The sequence below is a fragment of the Myotis myotis genome, unplaced genomic scaffold (assembly GCF_014108235.1).
Source record: "Myotis myotis isolate mMyoMyo1 unplaced genomic scaffold, mMyoMyo1.p scaffold_m19_p_2, whole genome shotgun sequence".
Lineage (NCBI taxonomy): Eukaryota > Metazoa > Chordata > Mammalia > Chiroptera > Vespertilionidae > Myotis > Myotis myotis.
In genome coordinates, this window is record NW_023416324.1 from 157,014,066 (window position 1) to 157,038,186 (window position 24,121).

Genomic DNA, 24,121 nt, shown 5'->3' on the forward strand with positions numbered 1-24,121 from the left:
CAGGATGCAAAATGAACACTTAAAAATTATTTGTATTCTATACATTCACAATGACCAATCAAAAAGAAAGCAATCTCATTTACTATAGCAGCAAAAGGAATAAAATACTTAGGGAAAAACCTAGCCAAGGCAGTAAAAGGACTAGCACACTGGAAAGATAACCAATACTCACAGATTAGAAGACTTATTATCATTAAAATGTCCATACTACCCAAAGCCATCTACAGATTCAATGTAAACCCTCTCAAAATCCAAAGGGCATTTTTTCTGCAGTAACATAAAAATAAAACTCTAAAATTTATATAGGATTTCAAAAAGCTTCAAATCGCCGAGAGAGAGAGAGAGAGAGAGAGAGAGAAAGAGAGAGAGAGAGAGAGAGAGGAATTTTCAATAAGAAAAATATCTAAAATAAAATAATCTAAGTTTCTATCTTAGAAAACTGAAAAAGAACAAATGAGATCTAAAGTAATAAGAAATAATAAAATTAGAGATGAAATTGAAAACAGAAAATAGAAAAAAAAAAAACAAAAAACCCCAGCAAAATCGAAAGCTAGTTCTTTGATAAGATCAATAAAACTGATAAACCTCTAGCCAGTTTAACCAAGAGAGAAGACACAAATTACTAATAATCAAAGAGGGAACATCATCACAAATCTCATAGACATTAAAAGATTAAAAGAGATTATTACAAAGAATTCTGTACCCACATATTTGACAACCTATATTAAATGGACAAATTCCTTGAAAGACACAATTTACCAGAACACACACAAGGAGAAACAGATGATCTGAATAGGTTTCTATTAAAATTTTTTAATTAATAATTAATCATCTTCCAAAACAGAAAGCACCACACACAATTGGGTTCACTGGTGAATTCCACCAAACATTTAAGAAAGAAGTGGTATTAATTCTCTAGTCTTTTCCAGAAGACCGAAGCACAGGAAATATCCCAACTCATTCTATGAGGCCAGCATCACCCTAATACCAACACCAGATAATGACATTTCAAAAAGAAAACCTACAGACCAATATCTCTTGTGAACATAGATGCAAGAATCCTTAACAAAATGTTAAAAAATTAAATCCAGCAATGTATAAAAACAATTATACACCACAACCAAATGGGATTTATTCCAGGTATGCAAGACTGGCTCAACATTCAAAATCAATTAATATAATCCATCACATCAAGTGACTAAAGAATAAAAAATTATCTGATCATATCAATAGATACAGAAACAGTATTTGACAAAATTCAACATCAACTCATGATAAAAAAAAAACAAAAAACTCTTAGTCAACTAGGAATAGAGGACTATATCCTCAACATGATAAAGGAAATCTACAGTTAACATTATACTTAATGGGGATAAACTAGATATTTTCCTGCTAAGAACAGGAGCAAAACAAGAAATTCTTTTCTCACCATTCCTATTCAACACTGTATTGGAGGTGAAGAGGATGGGGAGGGGAGTGGGGAGGGGAAGGGGAAAGGGAGGAATATAGATTTGGAGAAAAGAAATAAAACTCTTTGTTCACAGATGACATAATTGTCTGTAAAAATTCTCAAGGAATCAACACACACAAAAAAACCCTTCTGAAACAATTATAGCAAGGTTGCAGAATACAAGATTAAGGTACAAAAGTCAAATGCTTTCTTATACACCAGCAATTGACAACTGGAATTTGAAATTAAAAACAATACAATTACACAATTTATATTAGCATCCCTCAAAATAAAATACTTAGGTATAAATCCAACAAAATATGTACAAGATTTACATGAGGGAAACTATAAAACTCTGAGGAAAGAAATCAAAGATCTAAAACAAACGAACAAACACATATTTCATATACATGGACATGGAGACTCAATACTCTTAAGTTCTTACAAACCTGATCTATAGATTCAACACATTTGGAATCCCAGCAAGTTATTTTATGAATATAAAATAGTCAACACAATACTGAAGAACAGTCAAAGGAGTGACATTAATTGACTTTAAGACATACTTATAGTATGGAGTTTCAAAAGGTTAAAAATGGAACTCCCATTTGACCCAGTAATCCCACTTCCAAGAATATATCCCAAGAAATCAGAAACACCAATCAGAAAGAATATATGCACCCCTATGTTCATAGCAGCACAATTTACAATAGCTAAGATTTAGAAACAGCCGAAGTGCCCATCAGCAGATGAGTGGATTAAAAAACTGTGGTACATCTACACAATGGAATACTACACTGCTGTTATAAAGAAAGAACTCTTACCATTTGCAACAGGATGGATGGACCTGGAAAGCATTATGCTAAGCAAAATAAACCAGTTAGAGAAAGATAAATATTACAAGATCTCATTCATTTGTGGAATATAATGAACATAAACTGAATAAAAATAGATCAAGAGACAGAGAAGCATCAAACAGACCGTCAAATCTCAGAGGGAAGGCAGGGGAGGGTGTGTGTGTGGAGGGGTAGAAGGATGGATAAGAGATCAACCAAAGGACTAGTATGCAAGCATATAGCCTAAACAATGGACACAGACAGTAGGGGGGTAAGGGTATGTGCTGGGGGATGGGAGCAGCCGGGGAGAGATCAATGGGGGGAAAAGGAGACATGTGTAATACTTTAAACAATAAAGAATTTAAATTGATTTAAAAGGGAGAGAGAGAGAGAGGTGTACTACTAAACTATAATAAAAGATGATATGCCCTGGCCAGTGTGTTCAGTGGTTAGAGCATCGGCCGGAACACCCAAGGGTCACAGGTTCAATTCCAGGTCAAAGGCACATACCTGGGTTGCAGGTCTGAACCTCCGCCCTGGTTGGGGTTCATGTGGGAGGCAACTGATCAATGTGTTTCTCTCACACCTCTCTCTCTCTCTCTCTCTCTCTCTCCTCCCTTTACCCTCCCCTTCTGCTCTCTCTAAAAAAAAAAAAAAAAAAAAAAAAATAGAAAGAAATCAATGAAAAAAAATATCCTTGGGAAAGGATTAACAACAAAAAAAGAAGAAAAATAAGATGATACAATGATATTGAAGAAAAACCAAACAAATAGATCACTGAAACAAAAAAGAGAGTCAAGAAATAGCCACCAAATATAACCAACAATTTTGACAAAGGAACAAAGGCTGTGCAATGGAAAAAGGATGATCTTTTCAACAAATAGTGCTAGTGCTTATTTCGGCAGCACATCTACTAAAATTGAAATGATACAGAGAAGACTACCATGGCCCCTGCACAAGGATGACACAAAAATTTGAATACCACAAACAAACAAACAGTGCTTGAACAACTGGAGAGCCACAGCAAAGAAATGAATCTAGGCTCATCAAAAATTAACCCTAAATGGATCACCGACCTATATATAAAAAGCAAAACTATAAGACAGCAAGAAGATAACAGTAGAAAATCTATTCCGAAACCGGTTTGGCTCAGTGGATAGAGCGTCGGCCTGCGGACTGAAAGGTCCCAGGTTTGATTCCGGTCAAGGGCATGTACCTGGGTTGCGGGCACCTCCCCGGTAAGAGATGTGCAGGAGGCAGCTGATCGATGTTTCTCTCTCATCGATGTTTCTAACTCTCTATCTCTCTCCCTTTCTCTCTGTAAAAAATCAATAAAATATATTTTAAAAAAAAGAAAAAGAAAAAAAGAAAATCTAGGTGTTCTTGGGTTTGGCGATGACTTTTCAGATGCAACACCAAAAGCAAAATCCATAAAAGAAAAATGGATAAGTAGGACTTTTCATTAACAGTTAAAACTTCTGCTCTAAGACACTAATGAAAAGACAAGTCACAGAATGGGAGAAAAATATGAAACATACATCTGATAGAGTACCATTATCCCAAATATACATAGAATTCTTAAAACTCATCAGTAAGAAACCCACCATTAAAAATGGTCAAAACTGCCGAAACTGGTTTGGCTCAGTGGATAAAGCGTCGGCCTGCGGACTGAAAGGTCCCAGGTTCGATTCCGGTCAAGGGCATGTACCTGGGTTGCAGGCATATCCCCAGTAGGAGATGTGCAGGAGGCAGCTGATCGATGATTCTCTCTCATCGATGTTTCTAACTCTCTATCTCTCTCCCTTCCTCTCTGTAAAAAATCAATAAAATATATATTTTTTTAAAAAAAAAATGGTCAAAAGGCTGGAAAAGATATCTACCCAAAGAAGATATACAGATGACAAATAAGCATATAAAAAGATGCTCAAAATCATCTATCATTAGAAAATTACAAATTAAGACAATGAGATACTACTACACTCCTTTTAGAATGGCTGAAATCCAAAACGCTGACAATACCAAAGGCTGATGAGGATGAGGTTAATTTGTAGAGTCTTTAGGGGTTTCTATATATAATATGTCATCTGCAAATAGTGACAATTTTAACTCTTCCTTTACAATCTGGATGCCTTTTATTACTTTTTCTTGCCTAATTGCCTTGGCTGCCTTACATTAAGCTCTATTTCTCTTTCTCTCAAGCCATTCAAACCACTGAAAGCCAGAAAGAGATCATTCAGGACCACAAATACAATGGCTCTGTTTCTTTTCCACTCTGGAATGATAGAGGCAATTAAATTACACGTAATTCTAAGAGTAAAATCAACAGAACCCTTCCACACCAACCTCTGTACAAGTTTCTAAAAAATTTTTACCATTCTACAAAGGTACTTGGGAAAATAGCATAACATAGCCTGAGTCCTCAAGAAGCTTGGTATGGCAATTATGAAAATGTACTTCGCAGGTCTCTCACTACAAGGAACATCATTGACCAACGGTGCCAGCTGTGAACTCTCAAAGCTATTCTGTTATTGGGGGCAAGCCAAGATTCCCATGGGCTGTTCCTAGTCATGGACTGAGCATGACAGACATATTTAATGGCATCCTTTCCCAGGAGACTCTGGATTCCTTTGACAGTTAAACCTTGGGTTGAGAACTCCCCTTTGGTTTTGCTGTAGCTTTCTTAGAACTTCACTGCAGTGTAAGGCTTTTCTTATCCAACCTGCCTTTGTCCTCCCCTGTAGCGTCTGCTTGACAACTACAAGTTTTCATGAACCAAACAAAGCTCCATATAGCATGACTAAAGATTACTATTTCTTTTAAGTTGTCTGTCATTTTTATTAGGAAATAGATTTTCCATAAAAGACTTAAAACAGCTATACAAAAAGAAATAACTAGGTGCTTAAAAATAGGGTTACCATATTTAAGAGAAATAAAACAGAAAAAAATCCTAAGTGAGTAACAGTTTGTAGCAATTCAGATGCCTAAAACTTAGTTATAAGAAGTTTTAAAATTTAGAAAATGTTTTCATATACATTGCTTTGTTTGACACATGCAACATGGAGAAAAAAGGGAGCAGAATAATACTTATTGAGTTCTTTTATGTACCATAAACATTGGTCTGGGCCCGTGGTCAGCAAATTGCGGCTCGCGAGCCACATGTGGCTCTTTGACCCCTTGAGTGTGGCTCTTCCTAAGCCTTAGGAGTACCCTAATTAAGTTAATAACAATTTACCTACCTATATAGTTTAAGTTTAAAAAATTTGGCTCTCAAAATAAATTTCAATCGTTGTACTGTTAATATTTGGCTCTGTTGAATAATGAGTTTGCTGACCACTGGGACTCTGGGGCATTGCTATAGTTGCAGCATCTCCCTTTTACAGATGATGAAACTGAGGCTCATAAAGTTACTAGAAACATTCAAGCATGCAAAACTAATAACACTGGACAAAGGTCTTCTTTCTCCTATGCTATCTTCAGAATACCACTCAAAAAATAATCCTATCCCTAAGGACCCAAATCAGATGTTATCTCACCTCACTCTTCAAATGTTATATATTAAAAGTATAGCTAAGGCACATGCCCGTGGTTGCAGGCTCCATTTCCAGTAGGGGGCATGCAGGAGGCAGCCCATCAATGACTCTCTCTCATCATTGATGTTTCTCTCTATCTCTATCTCTCCCTCTCCCTTCCTCTCTGAAATCAATACATTAATTTTTTTAAAATGTAGAGCTCTATTCACTCTCCATTCATAACAGAACAGTGACACTTCACATCTCCACCCCCCACATCCCAACCACACAAGTGAAACCAAGCAGGAGACCTGAAACCTATGACTTAATTCAAAGGAGAAGTGAAATTAATAGTTAATGATCACTAATTAATTAAAAATGCAACTTACTGATCTTCAAATTGGAAAAGCCAGTCTCAACAACCAGTGGTTTTTGGGATTGATTAACCTTCTCCCTGCTCTAATATCAAAGGTCTCCTACATAAGGTACCTAACTGGATGGACATCAACCCTACACCACCATAATACATTTCCTATCACAAGCACTTCCAAATTGGCTAAGTGAAGAAGTTTAATTTTACTTTAAGTAATCTGTCACAGTATGATGGCTCACCAAAGGGGGGGGGGGGGGGAGGGGCAGAGCATTCAAATTGTAAGTAAAACCCTAATAATATTAAGCTTGTCACAGAAATTCCTTCAAAAAATACACACACCTCAGTGTCTTAGATATAAAGCTTACATGACTACTGATGTAGGGATAATTATTCTTGGTTTTCCTTTTATCTCTTATTATTCTCTCTCTTCTTATTTCACCAAAACAAACTGCCTCTCATTGACACTAGCAAGTTCAGCAGGTTGGCTTATGTAATTGAGCAAGGAGAAGACTCCATTCCAAACTTTCTCTAGAAATACGTATTATTTCATGAAATCCTAGCCAACAGGTATGTAAATCAAAGATGTAAACCTACAAAATTTTAAGAGGTAAAAAAACTCCTACTTTTTATGATAATCAAGAAAAATGAATTGATCACTATATTTAAAAATCTTCTTTTTAAATAGTTAACATTTAGCAAGGAGAACTAAGAATACTTTAATTCCACAAAGGAAAGATGATACAGTGGAAAGAACTGAGCTTGGTGTAAGGCAGCTTGCCACTTCTTAGCATGTAGGAGAAAAAAACACACAAAAAAGAAACAATAGTAACTATACAATAGCAACAAAAGCCATAAAATTCTTAGAAATAAAGTTAACAAAAAAAAATGTCAAAAGCTTGTATAAATAAAACTCCTGAGAGACACAAAAGTTAACTTGAACAAATGGAAAAGATAACCTCTTATTCCTGGATAATTAAATATCACAAATAGATTAGTTCTTACTAATTTATAAAGTTAATGAAATTTCAATTTAGAATATCACCAACCTTTGCTTTGGAATTAGCCAAAATGATAACAAAGTTCATACAAAAAAATAAACATTCAAGAATAGCTAGAAAAACACGAAAAAGAAAAGCTACATTGGTGAATTAGCCCTACCAAAGAAACAAACAAAAACATTTTAAAGCACTGTAATTAAAACAGTGTGGTACTGACATAGCAGTATGCAAATGACCTACTGGAACAGAATGGAAAGTTCAGAAATAGACCAGTACATGTGGAAATTTAGCATATAATAACAATGGCATCTTAAATCAGTGCAACAAAGATAGACCTTTTAATAAACTGTACTAAGACAACTGGCAAATGATATAGAAAGAATAAAAATTAGATCAATAACTCACACCATACATAGGAATAAACCCCATACAAAGGAATAAACTTCAAACAAATTAGAAATCTAAATATAAAAAGTGAAATCTTACCAAGTACTAGAAAAAAATAAGAGTGAACTTCTCTTTACCTGAGGAAAAGGCTTTTTTCTATAAGGAAAGGCTTTATAGTGAAAAGGCTTTCTAACCATAACTTAAAATCCGAATATGATAAGAGAACAGTAAGTCTGACTACATGGTGGGGAGGGGTGAGTTTTACATGGCAAAATATAGACTATATAAAGTAAAAATACTACCCTTTACACAGATAAAGACTAAATCCATAATAAACTCTTCAGAGTTAAGACAAAAAGACTAAAATCCATTTTAAAAATGGGCCCCCCAAAAAGACAATTCACACACAAATAATAAAATGGACAGTGAACAGATGAAAAGATGGTAAAGTACATCCACAATAAGATTGTAAATTAAACTACTACCTACCAGACTGGCAAATATTGAAAAGCAAAGCAATGCATGTTGTCAAAGCTGTGGGGAAATAGGCACTCATATTATTGGAGTGAATGCAAATTGGTATAACCCTTATGGAAAGGAATTTAGCAATAGCCAACAAAACTGCATAAGTGTTTATGTTTTGATGAAGCAGTCCTACTTTCTCTTAATCTACACTGAAGATATACATCTAATTTAAAAAGGACATATGTAAAAGGTTTTTCATAACAGCACTCTTAGAGATTTACAAAATACTAAAAAGAAATTAAATATACACACATGGAAAAATGGTTGAATCAATGCTGCAATACTATGTAGCTATAAAAAGGATATGCAATGATTCCCAGGAATCATAGCTAAGAGAAAAACCAAAATACAAAAGAGTATCTCTAATGTATTCCCTACCTTTCATGTAAGAAAGAAACCAGTAAAATTATTCTTAACTGCTCATTTGTGCCAAAGAAACCCAGAAAAAATAAACTAAAACATAATGAGATTGGCCATCTACAGGGAGTGAGCACAAACAAGACAGAGAGAATACGAGGGAAAAATACATGTATATTTCTGGCTTTTGGAACCAGGTTAGTGTTTCAGATTTTTTTTAAAAAAACAGAAAGAATGGGGATAAAGTTCTAAGAATGGATAGATACATTCAGAAACAGATGAACCAAACTGTATTTCAAATAAATAACGTAACTATGCTAGAGGAAAAAATTTACGTTAAAAAAATAAATTTAAAAAAAAACAAGACAGAACCAACTCAAATATCTCTGAACAGAATATATGGGTTTGATACAGCGATGATAAAATGTAATAAAGCACTCTGGAGTCAGACTGCTTGGATTGAAATACTTGGCCATTTATTCATGTGCTAAGTGTGACCCTGGACAAGTTAATTTATCACTTCTTTGTGCACAGTTTGCCTACTCCAAATAATAACCAATCTCATAATACTAATGTTATGTCTCAAATAAAACCACACATGTAAAAACGTTAGATCATTGTGCATATAAAAAGTACTTGGTATTTGCTATCATCAACTACTAATCCAAAGAAAACATTGAATATGTGGGCACCCAAGAGACACACATAATAAAAATGGAGTCCTTGTCATGAAAAAAAAAAAAATTGGAAATTTTCTAGTGTTCAAGGAATTTAGAATAGCAAAATCCATATGGCTGGCTGGAATCATCTGGGAAATTTCATAAAGGAAGAATCTGGCATGGGTCTTATACTTAGATAGAAGAATGGGAGTGATATGGAAAGATAATGGGAATCTGAACAAAAGCAGACAGGTCATAAAGACCAATATAGGTCAAGGGCCATGACACAGAAAGGTTGGAAAGCTGAGTATTTGAAGATCAGGCAAGACTATGGAAGCTCCTAAATGTATAATTGAACTGGGCAGGTTTTATTTTCTAGACTACGAGGAACCATAGGAGATTTGTATGTAAGAGAAACAACATGACCAAACTGAACTATGGGATTATTTTAGTGTTGGTATATAGAAGGGATCAGAAGGAAGAGATCAGAAGTAGAGTCTTATGAGTGGTTCAGCCAAACAATGACAAGGGCCTGACTAGAATGGTAGTGATGAGGAAAGGAAAGATGGAATAAATCAACAAGGCAGTGAGGGGAATAAAAAAAAGAAATCAAGTTTGATAATGATTGCATATGAGGTATGAGAGAATAGGTTTTAGAGAAGAGAAGAGTCTGAATGACAAGATAAATGATAATGCCATTAGAAGGAAAAAGTAATTCAAACTGACCAAAATGATTTCTATTGGGTCTTAAAAGTTAAGTCAGGGTTATATAAGAAGCCTTGACAATTTGAGATAACAGCACAACATTGAGATACCAAGAACCAGTGGGCATTTGGCAACATGGGAGTAGTGATTGGGAGAGAGAGAGAGAGAACTGATGACAAAATTTGTAGATTTGTTTCCTAAGAAACTAAAACCACCTTAGAATGTTCGAGACATTCTAAAGCAAGACACTAAAATGTGTGCTACTTCAGAGCAGTAATCACCTCACTTTTTTTACATCCCAAAATGTTTAGCATAGTTCCTAGCACACGGGAGACTCTGAGTAGAATGTTGCAGAGGTGGGAGGAGTAGAGGAAGGTATAGAACTGCATGTCTTACTAATGGCAGAACCTTGACTATAGCCCAGGTCTCCTGACTCTCCATTATACCATAACATAGAGATGACCTCCAAACATCCATTCATAGGATCCCCTAAAGAAATGGTGTAAGAAATGACAATAAAATGAACTGTGGGGATTGCTAGTTTCTAGGGACAAAGAGAGACATAAGAAAATAGTAAAGAAAGATCAAAGTTATTGCGGGGTGTGTGTGTGTGGGAGATGATAGTGTTGAATAATAGATTCAACGGAAATATTTAAAGGAAGCAAAGTCAAAAATATCAAATGATCCTCTGCTACAGTCAATGTTTCTCTGGTCTACTATACCTGTGAGACCCAAGGCAGGAGAGGTAACTTTTTAAAAGTAGAAAGTAACATGTTTTAATCTACATTTCACAGCATTTTAAATGCATGAATCACTAATAGCAGTAGTTAAAAAATAATGCAATCTTCAGATTTTATTTCTACACAACATATAGCAGAAAATAAAATCACTATAGTAAATAGTTGAGCTGAACAAAAATATGCACAATAAATGAAATGTGAAGCAAAAAGAAACAACTGAAAATCATGTATTAATAGCAAAATACATGAAATACTGAAGGTCTTACCTTAAATCTCTTGTCTTGCAATACTTTCTTGATGGCAACCAATTCTCCTGAATCACAAAGTTTGGCTTGATATACCACACCAAATGACCCATTTCCAATCACTTTAGTGTCTGTATAGCTGACTTCTTGCGGCCTGTCTGGACCCTGCCCAGGAGTTGCCACTACTGTGGTCACCTTACTGCCATCCTTGTCTCCTAAAAGAAAAAAGGTATAGACAAATGAGAAATGTAAAGAATTAAACAGAGAAAATTGCCAAAGTATACAAATTAAACTATATTCTTTGCCAAAAGCTATTTTTAAATGTTTATCTTAGTTTATCATATAGAGTTACTTCAACTATTTGTTTCAATTTAAGTATTTCTTTCCCACCATTCATTCAGTAATTCTATAGATCAGGTGCACCATGCTTAATACATGTGACTCTATATTTAATGGAAACAACACCATGAAGATAATAGTACTATTCCATATTAAACGTAATGGGAAGAAAGGTGAACTCACTAAGGTTTGAATCCTATCTATACAATTCTAAAAAGCCCTAGTTATTTCCTCAAGGCTTCCTTATTGTACTTGAAAATAAAATATGTGAAGTTGCAAATGTCTAAATATGCTCACTCTATTCACACCACTCTGCCTTTAGGAAGGTAAGGCTTTGAGTTTTTTGCTTCTTCATGTCTTATTTCTTTTTTAAGAAAACAGTGGAATGCCTCTCAGAAAGGTCAGATGGAAAACAGTAACAGGGAAAGAATGTTAATTTGGGGTAGGAAATGCAAAATCTATTCTGAACTTAGCTTCATTCATAAGTAGCTCACTGGCTCTGGGGTATCTGCCCACTCATGGCCCTCTCCTACCTTTTTTGCCTTTCTTCACCTGACCCCTGACCCAGGAACAATCTAAAGTCTCTGCAATTCAAGCTCAAGAGCCACTTCCTACTTGGCATAGTTCACAATAATCTTTTCCTCTGAATTCTTAATCTACTCTAAACAATCCTATGCTACCTAGTACCAAACTTTAGAGCTCTAAATTATTGTTATTGATTTCAGAATACACACAGATTCTCGTGAGTACAATCATATGAAGCAGCAATTATGATTTCTGCTAATTCTCTCTTCCTTGACAAATCTAAAACCAATTCTCAGTACAAAATAAGTCCACAGGCTCAATGACTAAACTACACATTTTCCTTTTTGTCCTCTACTACTTTAATTATCAATTTTATTTTTAAGATGCTAACCTAATAAAAGAAAAAATAATGTAATATTTAACTCTAGGTAGCAAGTCAAGATTATGAAGCATTCATTTGTACCTCATATATAAAAAGATAAAAACTAGATTAAAAAATATAATCTAGTTTTCCAGTGGCTTGAGTGTTTTCTCCTACAAAATATAAAACTGTAAGATAAATGAATATACAATTAGTGGTATATTATAACCAATATTTTAGTCATTTAAGTTCACAGAGGTATTAATATACACAAAAGTCAATAATATGCACAGTCTATCCTATCTAATAAAAGAGAAACATGGTAATTAGCGTACGACCGCTACCCTTCCCATTGGCTAATCAGGGCAATATGCAAATTAACTGCCAGCCAAGATGGCGGCCGGCAGCCAGGCAGCTTGAAACTAACATGAGGCTTGCTTGCTTCAGTGACGGAGGAAACCAACGTTCCCCGCCTGCCGCTGCCGGCCTCTGAGCCTGCAGTTTGAAACATTGTAACAAATATAGAAGCTAAACAAAACCCCAGAAACCTGCTTTCAGCGAGGCCTGGATCTCAGAGCTGGAGTTATACATTGTTTCGATTACAGAACATAAACAAACCAGATACCTGCTTTCAGCAACGGAGGCCTAAGAGCTGGAGCCTCAGAGCTAAAGCTGGCCCAGAATAAAAAAAGAAAAGAAAAAAAGGAGCGGTTGGGAGCTTCCGTCACCCGCCAGCCTGAAAACAGCCCTCAGCCCCTACCAAGACAGGCCAGGCACCCCAGTGGGGACCCCCACCCTGAAGAGTGTGTGACCAACTGCAAACAGCCATCATCCCCTCATCCAGGCTGGCGAGGCACCCCAGTGGGGACCCCCATCCTGAAGGGTGTGTGACCAGCTGCAAACAGCCATCATCCCCTCACCCAGGCTGGCCAGGCACCCCAGTGGGGACCCCCACCCTGATCCAGGACACCATTCAGGGCAAACCAGCCAGCCCCACCCATGCACCAGGCCTGTATCCTATATAGTAAAAGGGTAATATGCCTCCCAGCACCGGGATCAGCGGAGCCGCAAGGCCTCCCAGCACCGGGATCAGCGGAGCTGAGAGGCCTCCCAGCACCGGGATCAGCGTGACAGGGGGAAGCGCCCCAACCCCCTGATCGCCCTGCGGCTCTGTGTGTGACAGGGTGCGGCGCCCCAACCCCCTGATAGGCCCTACTCTGTGTGTGACAGGGTAGAGCCATAACCTCCCCATCGGCCCTGCCCTGAGTGTGACAGTGGCAGCGCCCCAACCCCCTGATCGGCCCTGCTCTGTGGGTGATAGAGGGCAGCGCCCCAACCCCCTGATCCGCCCTGCTCTGTGTGTGACAGGGGGCGGTGCCCCAACTCTTCTATCGGCCCTACTCTGTGAGTAACAGGGGGGAGCTCCTCAACCCCGATGGGCCCTGCTCTGTGTGTGACAGGGGGGAGCTCCCCAACCCCCCTGATGGGCCCTGCACTGTGCGTCACAGGGGGAGCTCCCCAACCCCCTGATCGACCCTGCTCTGTGCGTGACAGGGTAAGGAGCCCCAACCCCCCTGATGGGCCCTGCTCTGTGCGTGACAGAGGGCAGCGCCCCAACCCCCTGATTGGCCCTGTTCTGTGCGTGACAGGGGGTGGCACCGCAACCTCCCCATCGACCCTGCCTTGAGTGTGACAGGGGGTGGTGCCCCAACCCCCCAATCAGCCCTACCCTGAGCGTCACTGAGGGTGGCATCGCAACCTCCCTGATTCGCCCTGCTCTGTGTATGACAGGGGGTGGCGCCCCAACTCCCCAATCGGCCCTGCTCTGAGCCCGCCCAGGGGCTGCACCTAGGGATTGGGCCTGCCCTCTGCCACCCGGGAGCAGGCCTAAGCCAGCAGGGCGTTATCTCCCGTGGGGTCCCAGACTGCGAAAGGGCACAGGCCAGGCTGAGGGACCTCCCCTTGCCCCTCGAATGCACAAATTTTTGTGCACCGGGCCTCTAGTATATTATATTAAGGACAGCTATCTTTTCAAATTAATTTTTTTTATTGGTTTCAGAGAGAGGAAGGGAAAAGGAGAGTTAGAAACATCAATGATGAGAGAGAATCACTGGCTGCCTCCTGCACTCTCCTTGCCCCCTCAACTGGAGATGGAGCCTGCAACCTAGGCATGTGCCCTGAGCCTCCTGATTCATGGGTCGATGCTGAACCACCAAACCACACAAGCCAGGCTATGGCCAGTTATCTTAAACATATGTCTTTAGTTCCAAGGTGAACCACCCCAACAGGTATGAGCTAGTTAGCACAAGTCCAACACCACTTCTAGAAAGAATAACTTAAATTTTATCAACACCATCATTTTACAACAGTATCACATATGCTTTAAATGCTTTAAATGTATATAAACCTGAACACAAGCCAACACATACATAACAGTTCTCAAGGTTTTCAAATGCTCCCTTCACATCTCATTTCCAAGTAAAAGAAATCTTAAATATACTTGCTAAAAAAACTAGTTTAGCCTAGCCGTTTTGGCTCAGTGGACAGTGCGTCGTCCCTCGGACTAAAGGGTCCTGGGTTCAATTCCTAGTCAAGGGCATGTATGTACCTTGGTTGCAGATTCGATCTCTGGCCCTTGTCGGGTGTGTGCAGGAGGCAACCAATTGATGTGTCTCACTCACATCAATGTTTCTATCTCTCTCTCTCTCCTTCTCCCATCCACTCTCTCTAAAAATCAATGGAAAAATATCCTCAGGTGAAGATTAAAAACAAAAAACAAAAAAAACCGAACAGCTTAGTTTAATCTAGCTGAGTTCTAAGCCATCATGCTCCATTCCCCCCAAATACGCTATTACTTTTGTTTCTGACCACGTTAACCTTAACTCAATTTTTCAGGTTGACTACAAACTTATATACTACTAGAGGCCTGATGCACAAAATTTGTGCAAGAGTAGGCCTTCCTTCCCCTGGCTGCCAGCACCAGCTGACCCTGGCACCCGGGACCCTGACTTCTCTCCGGCCACCAGCAGGCACCCGGGATCTGGGCTTCCTTCGCAGCCCCGGCTTCATCTGGAAGGTTGTCCGGGAAGACATCCGGTCTAATTAGCATATTATACTTTAATTATTATAGATAAGTTATTTTCTTCTTCTATGAAAAATAAACATATTATAGCACTCCTAAAGACAGAATCAGTCTTTTGAAATTAAACTCTTCATAAAGAGATCTAGAAAGGTTAGATCCAGAAAGATTAAAATCCAAGGTATTGAATACATTTCCTTATAATCCAATTGTCCCAAAGAAAATTTCAAACAGAAGTGATTTAAGACCAGATTTTAAAAAAAAGAAATGAACTATGAATTAATAATGCCACTGAACAAGTTGCTTGCAAAACCTCACAGGCATAATTCACAAAACAAAGCATTACCATTTTTTATTAAGATTAAATAAATAGATTTTAAGAATGACTGCTGTATTCTACAATTTTAACTGAGAACAAAAGCTGTCTGGGATATAATCAAAACTTATGCTTTTCCGCTGTATAACCATATCTCAATAACAAAAACAGCAGTCACAGCTCTGTTCTTGCTCTGATAAGAGAATTTAAGCAATATACGATTGTGTAATGACTTTCTCCTCTTGCCTCCTCTGAGGCTGCATTTCTAAAAAAAAAAAAATTCACATTTCAGAGAAATGGTTTCAGAGCCTCAAGAATCAGCTATGAAAGCTATCCATCACAACCCTGGGACTTATTATCTCTTTAACCTCAAGTATACTTGGGAACAGCGGCTACCCCAGCATCATCTACACTAATAAAAGAGAAACATGCAAATTAACCATTAGTCTGTCACTCCGCTATACCCACCAGCCAATCAGAGTGATTATGAAACTTAACCCAACAAAGATGGCGGTTAATTTGCATACACAGGCGCAGAGCGAAGACTGAAGACGACTAAAGATGGTGGCGGCCGCGGAGCTGGAGCAAGCAGGAGGCTTGGGTTGCTCCTGGTGATGGAGGAAGCCAAGCTTCCCACCGGCCCTGGACTCTTCTCAAGGAGGGGGTGGGGGTCTGGGCTCCGCTCAAGGAGCTGGGGGGGAAAAAAAAAAAGGAGGGGCTGGGAGCAGCTGGAGCGGAGAAGCCAAGCCTCACTGCTGCGGCCGGACCAAAGGCCTAGGTCCCAGGGGCCAGAGTTAAACCGGTGCCGGCAGCCAGGGTAAGGAAGGCCTATTGCACGAATCTTCGTGCAACAGGCCACTAGTGATTTGTATATAAGAAAATGCACAAATCAGATAATTTTGTAAAAATATTAAAAGCAAAGTAGAAAGGTAAACTGATAGGTCCTATAGAAGCTATCACTGAAAGAGACTCTAGAGGCCTCCTAATTTAAAACTGATTGGATGTGGATAAGGACCATTCCTTTCACCTTCCTGTACATTTAGTAAAAAAATACTATCTTAAGAATTTACTATCTTAGTAGAAATTAAAAGATTTCCTCTCTTTCAAGTAGAGAAATTGCTAAGAACTCTTTCGGGCTATACTCTACTATAAAATCCCTAGGTATATTAGGAACAATGACTCTCAGGCTTTCTACCTCAAGCATCCTGGAATTTTTATTCAGAAATCATCAAGCTAATTCATCAGACTACTCCATCAGAGATCTGAAATAGCAGAGCTATACAGAATGACAAGATATCACTGGAGATGACTTGGCCTGATCATTAGCAGCACATGGGATAGTCAGCAGCTAGTGTGCCAAGGAAAAGCGTGTCATCACTTGGCATTGTAATTTCCTGAGTTAGCAAGAAAATAACAGCTGTATAAAATTTTACTGTACAAAGAACTTTCCAATTCATTATTTCATCCACTCTAATATTTATAATAAATGTAGAGATATATTATTGTTTACTATGCAAATGAGGAAAGTAAGACTAAGAGAGAATAACTTGTCCAATGTTATAAAGCTTTAGCAGAACTCTTCACTTGCCTCATGCTGCCTCTGCTATATTTTACAACCTTCCTACTACAGCTGAAAGACTAACTTTGTATACCATTATACCTCTAAAGCAGCAGATGTTTCTGAAAACATGATATAAAAAGAGTAATAAGAAGAGAATAAATGAATAATCTTTTACAGTTTTTAGGCCTCAATCATTCAGTTATTAACAGCTAAAAAGTTCTTTCTAAAAATACTCTGGCAGCATTAGATTTCGAAACTTCTCCCCCGCACCCCCCAAAGCACATGGAAAACAAAAATGTAAAACAACTGATTCTGTGATATTCAATCATTTAACATTTGCTACTGGAAAGAAGATAATTTTGGGTCTTAGCAATAAAGCAGCATTTTAAGCTCTGCTAACAAGAGACCAAAAGCTAGAAATCATAAAAAATCTGCCTCATTTTTAAAGAGAAGTCACCACTTTGCTCAATACTAAACTTCCAACAATACATAGTATAGTGAATCTCAAACTAATTACAATAAAATTGGTCTCTCAAAAACGCCACTGTCTCCAAGGAGCAACAACTGCAGAACAGTGGGAACAGGGAGGCTCCAGGCCCTCTCTCTGGCCAAAAGACTCCAGGGATCCTCTATTTCAATTAAAACTCACTCAGGTGGTATTAATTTCCTATCATAACTAGAATACAATTAAATCCCCTACTCTTTACCACAATAGATAATTCTTAAATATATAAATCACAATAGGCTCCTCATGAGGCAATGGAAAGATGGCCTACAATACAACCATTTTCTATTGAAGGCTAGCTAATCTAATAAAAGAGAACATGAAATTGACTGCACCTCCACTACACCCCAAGCCATGCCCACCAGACAATCACAGCAACTATATGCAAATTAACCCAACCAAGATGGCGGCCGGCACCCACGGAGCTGGAGCAAGCAGGAGGCTTGGTTGCCCCGGCGATGGAGGAAGCCAAGCTTACCGCCTGCCCTGGCCGGCTGTGGCCTTTGCTCAAGGCAACAAAGTTTCAATTATAGAAGATAAATAAATCCCAGATACCTGCTTTGAGCCAGCCTCCACTGAGAGCTTGGGTGGCTGGGAGCCACGGCCATCCTGCAAACAGCCATCAGCCCCTCACCCAGGCTGGCCAGGCATCCTAGAGGGGCCCCCTACCCTGAAGGGGCTGTGGCCAGCCTGCAAACAGCAATCAGCCCCTCACCCAGACTGGCCAGGCACCCCAGCAGGACCCCTCCACCCTGAAGGGGGTGTGGCCAGCCTGCAAACAGCCCTCAGCCCCTCACCCAGGCTGGCCAGGCATCCCAACAGGGACTCCCACCCTGAAGGGGCTGTGGTCAGCCTGCAAACAGCAATTAGCCCCTACCCAGACTGGCAAGGGACCCCAGTGGGGACCCCCACCCTGAAGGGGCCGTGACCAGCCTGCAAACAGCCATCAGCCCCTCACCCAGGCTGGCCAGGACCCTGAAGGGGATGTGGCCAGCCTGCAAACAGCCCTGGCCAACTTCTTTAGAAGTTGTTTAGAACTGGGAATGAGGAACGATGTGCTACCTTGGGATTTATATATGCACAAATTCCAGAGTTGTTTTTTTGTGATGTGGGACAGCAACCAGAACTCAAATATTATATAAATTTTATTATTATTATATGCAAATACGCTGTTATCTTTAAACTTATAAAAAGTAAAATGTTGTAGTTTAGACAGATCAACTACAGGAGATTCCTAAACTGTGTGATGTAGAGATTTAGTTTTCATATTCTTTTTTTCCTTATTGATTAGAAAAATTGCTTTTTCAGTCCCCAATCAACATGTTTCTAGAGGGGAGGGGGAGAGGGGAGGGGAGGGGAGGGGAGGGGAGGGGAGGGGAGGGGAGGGGAGGGGAGGAAAAAGGCAATGTTTCTTGTATTCCTGCAAAAGTAGCAGCTGTGGTTAACTAGTGGATTATTACTTTGTATTCTGATAAATCTGTTAAAGTGCTTAAATGTTTGCTATCTGTTCACTGATTTGATTTTCCTTAGATGAATTCTGGCTCTCCTTTTATTCATAAGCATTGGAAAGTGTATTAAACTTGGGAAGCCAGCCCAGGTCCTGGGTGCCTATTTTATTCCAGTCTTCAGTGAGCATAATATTAAAATCAATACTCTACAAAAAAAATTTTAATGTATTAAGTCTATTTGGTCTGCCTTCTGACAACTCAAATCCCTGCAAATGTAACAGCTCACCCCATCTTTTCCCTGAACTATGCACCTAAGTTATCCCCACCCCTAAATCCAAAATAGCCCAGCATATAAACTTACATATATTTTCACATGCATTTTGCCCTCACCAGAGGATATTTTTCCATTGATTTTTAGAGAATAGAAGAGAGAGGGAAAGACAGAGAGAAACACATCGATTGGCTGCCTCCTGCACCAGTGAGCCCTGACCAGGGCCCAGGATGGAGAGGAGCCTTCAGCCAAGGTACATGCAACCCACCTGGAACAGAATCTTTGCAGGCCAACGCTCCATCCACTGAGCCAAACTGGATAGGGCTTCACATGCATTTTAAAGTGGTGGTTACAAATCTAAAATGTTCTGGTAAATTGCAAACAGAGGGAGAGGAAAAAGGGCAGAATGGGATTTGTTTTCTCCCAGAAGACTTGCTTACTCTAGGTTAGTCCTATTACCAATTATAATTTAATAATGTGGATGAACAGGGGGTGCTGTAATAAATCATAAATAGCTAACTGGGCAGGTCATGGTGAGTAGTCATGCCCCAGGCCTATAACTTCTTTAGTGAAAGGTTTTTAAGCAAGCCCTGTTTATTGTTTTTGTGCATCTAGGTTAACACGCCTTTGAAATGCCAGAATACTTCTAGAGAAGACCACCCTCAAGAGAGCACACAATTTTAACTATCCTGTACTCCAACCCCTGCTTGCTTTCTCCCACCTGCATGTAATCTTCTTTACGTTTTCTCTTTAGTTTCAAATGCATAAAAAGAACTGAAAAATTGTTATTTTATGGAGCATTTGAGATCTTGCTTCCAGGCAACTTTCATTAGTTTTGGCTCAAATCTATACTAATAAAAGGGTAATATGCTAATTAGACCGGGAGACCTTCCTGATGTCCTTCCGGACAAAGCCATGGTTGCAGGGCCAAGGCAGAGGCAGTTAGGGGCAATCAGGCCAGGAGGGGAGGGCAGTCAGTGCTATTTAAAATGGGAGAGGAGAGACAATTCTATACCTTGAGTACTTGGACATTAATAAATCATCTGTGTTTTTATTAAAAATTAATTCTCACAGGTATTTATACTATACACATCCTTTCTATTTTGTAAGTATTCTCTCATATTAATGTCATAGAGTAGGCTCGGTGACAGGAAATTCTAAAAACTATTGAGGATAGAAAAGGAAAAGAGATAACAGTACAAGTTTTGGTTCAAGTACAGGTACACTGTCATTAATGATTAACTTATCACATGCTGAATAAGCACTACCTGTGTAACAGACAGGTACTATGCTAGGAACTGGGGTTAAAAAATAAATGAATGCAACAAACAAGGCCCCTTCCCTCATAAAGCTTTTTGTTCAAAGAAAATGCATTAATGAAATCTGGATTTATTATTTATTCAAAATCTGGGTTCAGTATATCCTATAACTTAATAGAGGAAGGTACCTTATTAATTATTTTCACATACCTTGGATAATCATAATAATCCTGCTAAGTGCATGAAATTACCTCCATCTCACAGATAAGGAAACTGAGCCTCCAGGAAGTTGAGACTTATTTAGAGATAACAAACTAATAAGAGGGCCTTATTAAAAGAGTTGTTCTAACTCTTAAGTGTCAACTCCATTACTAATATATCAACCTGCTTCTAAGAAAAGGCAAAACAGGAAAAGGTACTACCGGATGCTCATATTGAAAAAAATCTCATCTACATATATAAAAAGCCAGCGACTGGACACAGTAATGACTGAATGACTGGTCACTATGATGCCCACTGCGGCCAGCGAGCCCAGAAAACCGGCCTATCAGGGGTGGGGCTGGCTGGCCAACCTGCCCCCCTGCGGCCCTTCCCCCTGGCTGGCCTGCCCCCGATGGGCCCCAACCACCCCAATTGGGCCACAGCCCCTCCCCCCAGCCGGCCCTGACGCTGATTGTCCCCCCTACCCCAATAGGGGTTGGGGCCAGCCAGCCAACATCCTAGCCTCTCCCCCTTCCCAGTCCCACCCCAGATCGCCACCCCCTCCAAACAGGGGCAGGGCCGACTGGCCAACCACCTACGGCTCCTCCCCCCAGCCAGCTCCGCCTCCCCCAATCAGGGGCAGGGCTGGCCAGCTAACCTCCCACAGCGCCTCCCCACAGCCAGCCGGGCCCTGATCAGGATATCGGGATGGGCCGGCCAGCCAACCTCCCATTTCCTCCTCCCTACAGGGCTGGGCCAGCCGGACCCCACCCATGCACAATTTTGTGCACTGGGTCTCTAGTCTACACTAATAAAAGAGAAAGATGCAAATTGACTGTACCTTCGCAATGCCCAACGGCCAATCAGGAGTAAGCAAATTAACCCAACAAAGATGGCGGGTTAATTTGCATATCAGGCGCCAAGCAGCTGAGGGCAGGGCGGGACACAGGCGTTCCACACAGCCCCAGCTGCTCCAGGCCTCGGGGCAGTGTGGGAAGGATGAAAGGTGGCTCCAGGCCTCTAGACAGCATGGGAAGGCGGAAAGGCGGCTCTGTGCTGGAAGGAAGGCAGAAAGAGGGTTCCAGCCCAGAGCAAAGGCAGAAAGGCAGATCCGGCCCGGAGCAAAGGCACTGCTGGCAGCCAGGGGAAGGAAGGCCCATTCTTGCACAAATCTTCGTACATCGGGCTATCTAATCTAATAACAAACAAACATGGTAATTGACCATACCTCCGCTACGCTTCCCATGGGCTAATCAGCAGGATATGCAAATTAACCCAACCAAGATGGCGGCCAGCAGCCACGCAGCTGAAACGAGCAGGAGGCTTGCTTGCTCCAGTGATGGGATCAAGCCCAAGGCCCAGGCAGGCTTGTGCCCTGGGAATCGAACCATGACCTCCTGGTTCATGGGTCGACACTCAACCACTGAGCAACACTGGCAGGGCATGTATGTTGTTTTCATTAAAAATTGTACCTTCCGCTGAAACCGGTTTGGCTCAGTGGATAGAGCGTCGGCCTGCGGACTGAAGGGTCCCAGGTTCGGTTCCGGTCAAGGGCATGTACCTGGGTTGCAGGCATATCCCCAGTAGGAGATGTGCGGGAGGCAGCTGATCGATGTTTCTCTCTCATCGATGTTTCTAACTCTCTATCTCTCTCCCTTCCTCTCTGTAAAAAATCAATAAAATATATTTAAAAAAAAAAAAAAATTGTACCTTCCTTTACTGGCTCTGTAGAACACGCCCACACCTTTCCCCGCCCCTTTCCTCCAGGCTCAGTTTCTTTGTCTTTTCTTTTCCTAAGCTTCAACTTTTGCTTCTGCAACTTGTCTCCTGAGAGAACCAATTGCTTCTACCACTCACTTTTCCTACCTCTCTGACTTTCCAAGTAAACTTTCTCTTATAGTTTGAGTCTTGCCTCTGAATTCTTTCTTAGCCAGAACTCAAGTACCAAGGTTGCTGAACCAAGGTCCAGTCTGATTCCACTGGTCTAACACCTAGTTCTGCTTCACCATCAACATATTTAGAAATATAACCTGACCATCATACAGCCCCTGGGTATTCTTTTTTCCTAGCTCTGTGAGATGAGTTATTCAGTACACCCTAAAATGACATGACTTTAGACAGACAGACACACACACACGCACACGCACACACTCACACACAACTCTGTCATCCTTTTTCTCTTTTCCCCTTCCCAAACCTCCAACTTCTCTTTCAGGTAATTGTCAGCAACACAGCAGTAACTATCAACATGAAGCAAATTATTATTGTAGATCATGCAGGAAGAACAAACGGTAAAATATTTAACTCTAGCAATGTTTGACTATACTCTGCACAGTGACAAAACCTGAAGTCATTTTCAAGGTCCACCATTTCTTACTTCTTTTCAGTTGGGTCAAGTCTCTAAGCTTTTGAAATCTCCATTTTCCAGCTAATGAAAAGAAAATAGAATTCCACGAGTCTCCTATCTACCTACTCCAGGACTTCTGTGAAGATCAAATGAGATGAGGCACGAGGATAATACTTCACAGACCAGGGGTGGGCAAACTTTTTGACTCGAGGGCCACAATGGGTTCTTAAACTGGACCAGAGGGCCGGAACAAAAGCATGGATGGAGTGTTTGTGTGAACTAATATAAATTCAAAGTAAACATCATTACATAAAAGGGTACGGTCTTTTTTTTTTTTTTTTTAAATTTTATTTATTTCAAACGGGCCGGATCCGGGCTGCGGGCCGTAGTTTGCCCACGGCTGTCACAGACATTTGGTTAAATTGTAAAATGTTCCCACCTGGCTATTAGCAAGTTGTGTTCCTGGGCTGAAGAAACTCCAAGGAGGCTAGTAGCTAAGGAGAGGAAGCCAGGCATTGATTACTACATGACATCATTACCTGGCACCCACAGGGACCATTTCCGGGCTGGGCTGGGCTATGGGCTGCATTTTGCACCATGGGATCTAGGCAGCGTCAGCTGCGATTTGGTGGGCTGCCACTCCAGAGTGGTGGTGGGGCCTGTGTCCCACTTGGGGGGAGCCGAGTGCTGCTTTGTGGGCACCAGGTCCACGGCACCATTTCTCTGTAAATGGCCAGTGCGCCTCATAGCAACCAGTCGGAGTGACACTTAGCATATTAGCCTTTAATATATATATATAGATTGGTAAGTCAAAAAAAAAAAAAGGCTTTACAAACTGCACAATTCCAAGTATACGACACTCAGGAAAAGACAAAACTATAGAAATATGTAATAAAAATAGTTGTGGTTGCCAGTGATAGGAGGGTAGTAGGAATGAACAGGTGGAACACAGATAATTTTTAAGGCAGTGAAACTATTCTGTATGCTATTATGATGATGGATACATAACATTATACATTTATCAAAAAACCACAGAACTATCCAACACAAAGAGTGGGCCTTAATATCAATTACGAGTAACAAAGGAGGGACTTTAATAAATATGTATCAATTTTAACCAATATA

The 24,121-nt window shown here is 40.3% G+C and overlaps 1 protein-coding gene and 1 non-coding gene across 10 annotated transcripts in view; one reads left to right on the plus strand and one right to left on the minus strand.

Moving 5' to 3' along the window:
• The window catches only part of GSK3B (glycogen synthase kinase 3 beta), a 175,504-nt gene that overhangs the window by 120,924 nt on the left and 30,459 nt on the right, over nucleotides 1-24,121 (minus strand). For all 9 annotated transcript variants that reach the window (XM_036348928.1, XM_036348932.1, XM_036348930.1 and 6 more), the window contains one exon: nucleotides 10,806-10,999. In XM_036348928.1, the coding sequence (XP_036204821.1) occupies nucleotides 10,806-10,999 (194 nt within the window). The remainder of the gene's footprint in view (nucleotides 1-10,805; nucleotides 11,000-24,121) is intronic.
• LOC118677861 lies at nucleotides 3,176-3,282 on the plus strand. Its single transcript, XR_004974585.1, has one exon. It is a non-coding gene; the product is annotated as a U6 spliceosomal RNA (small nuclear RNA).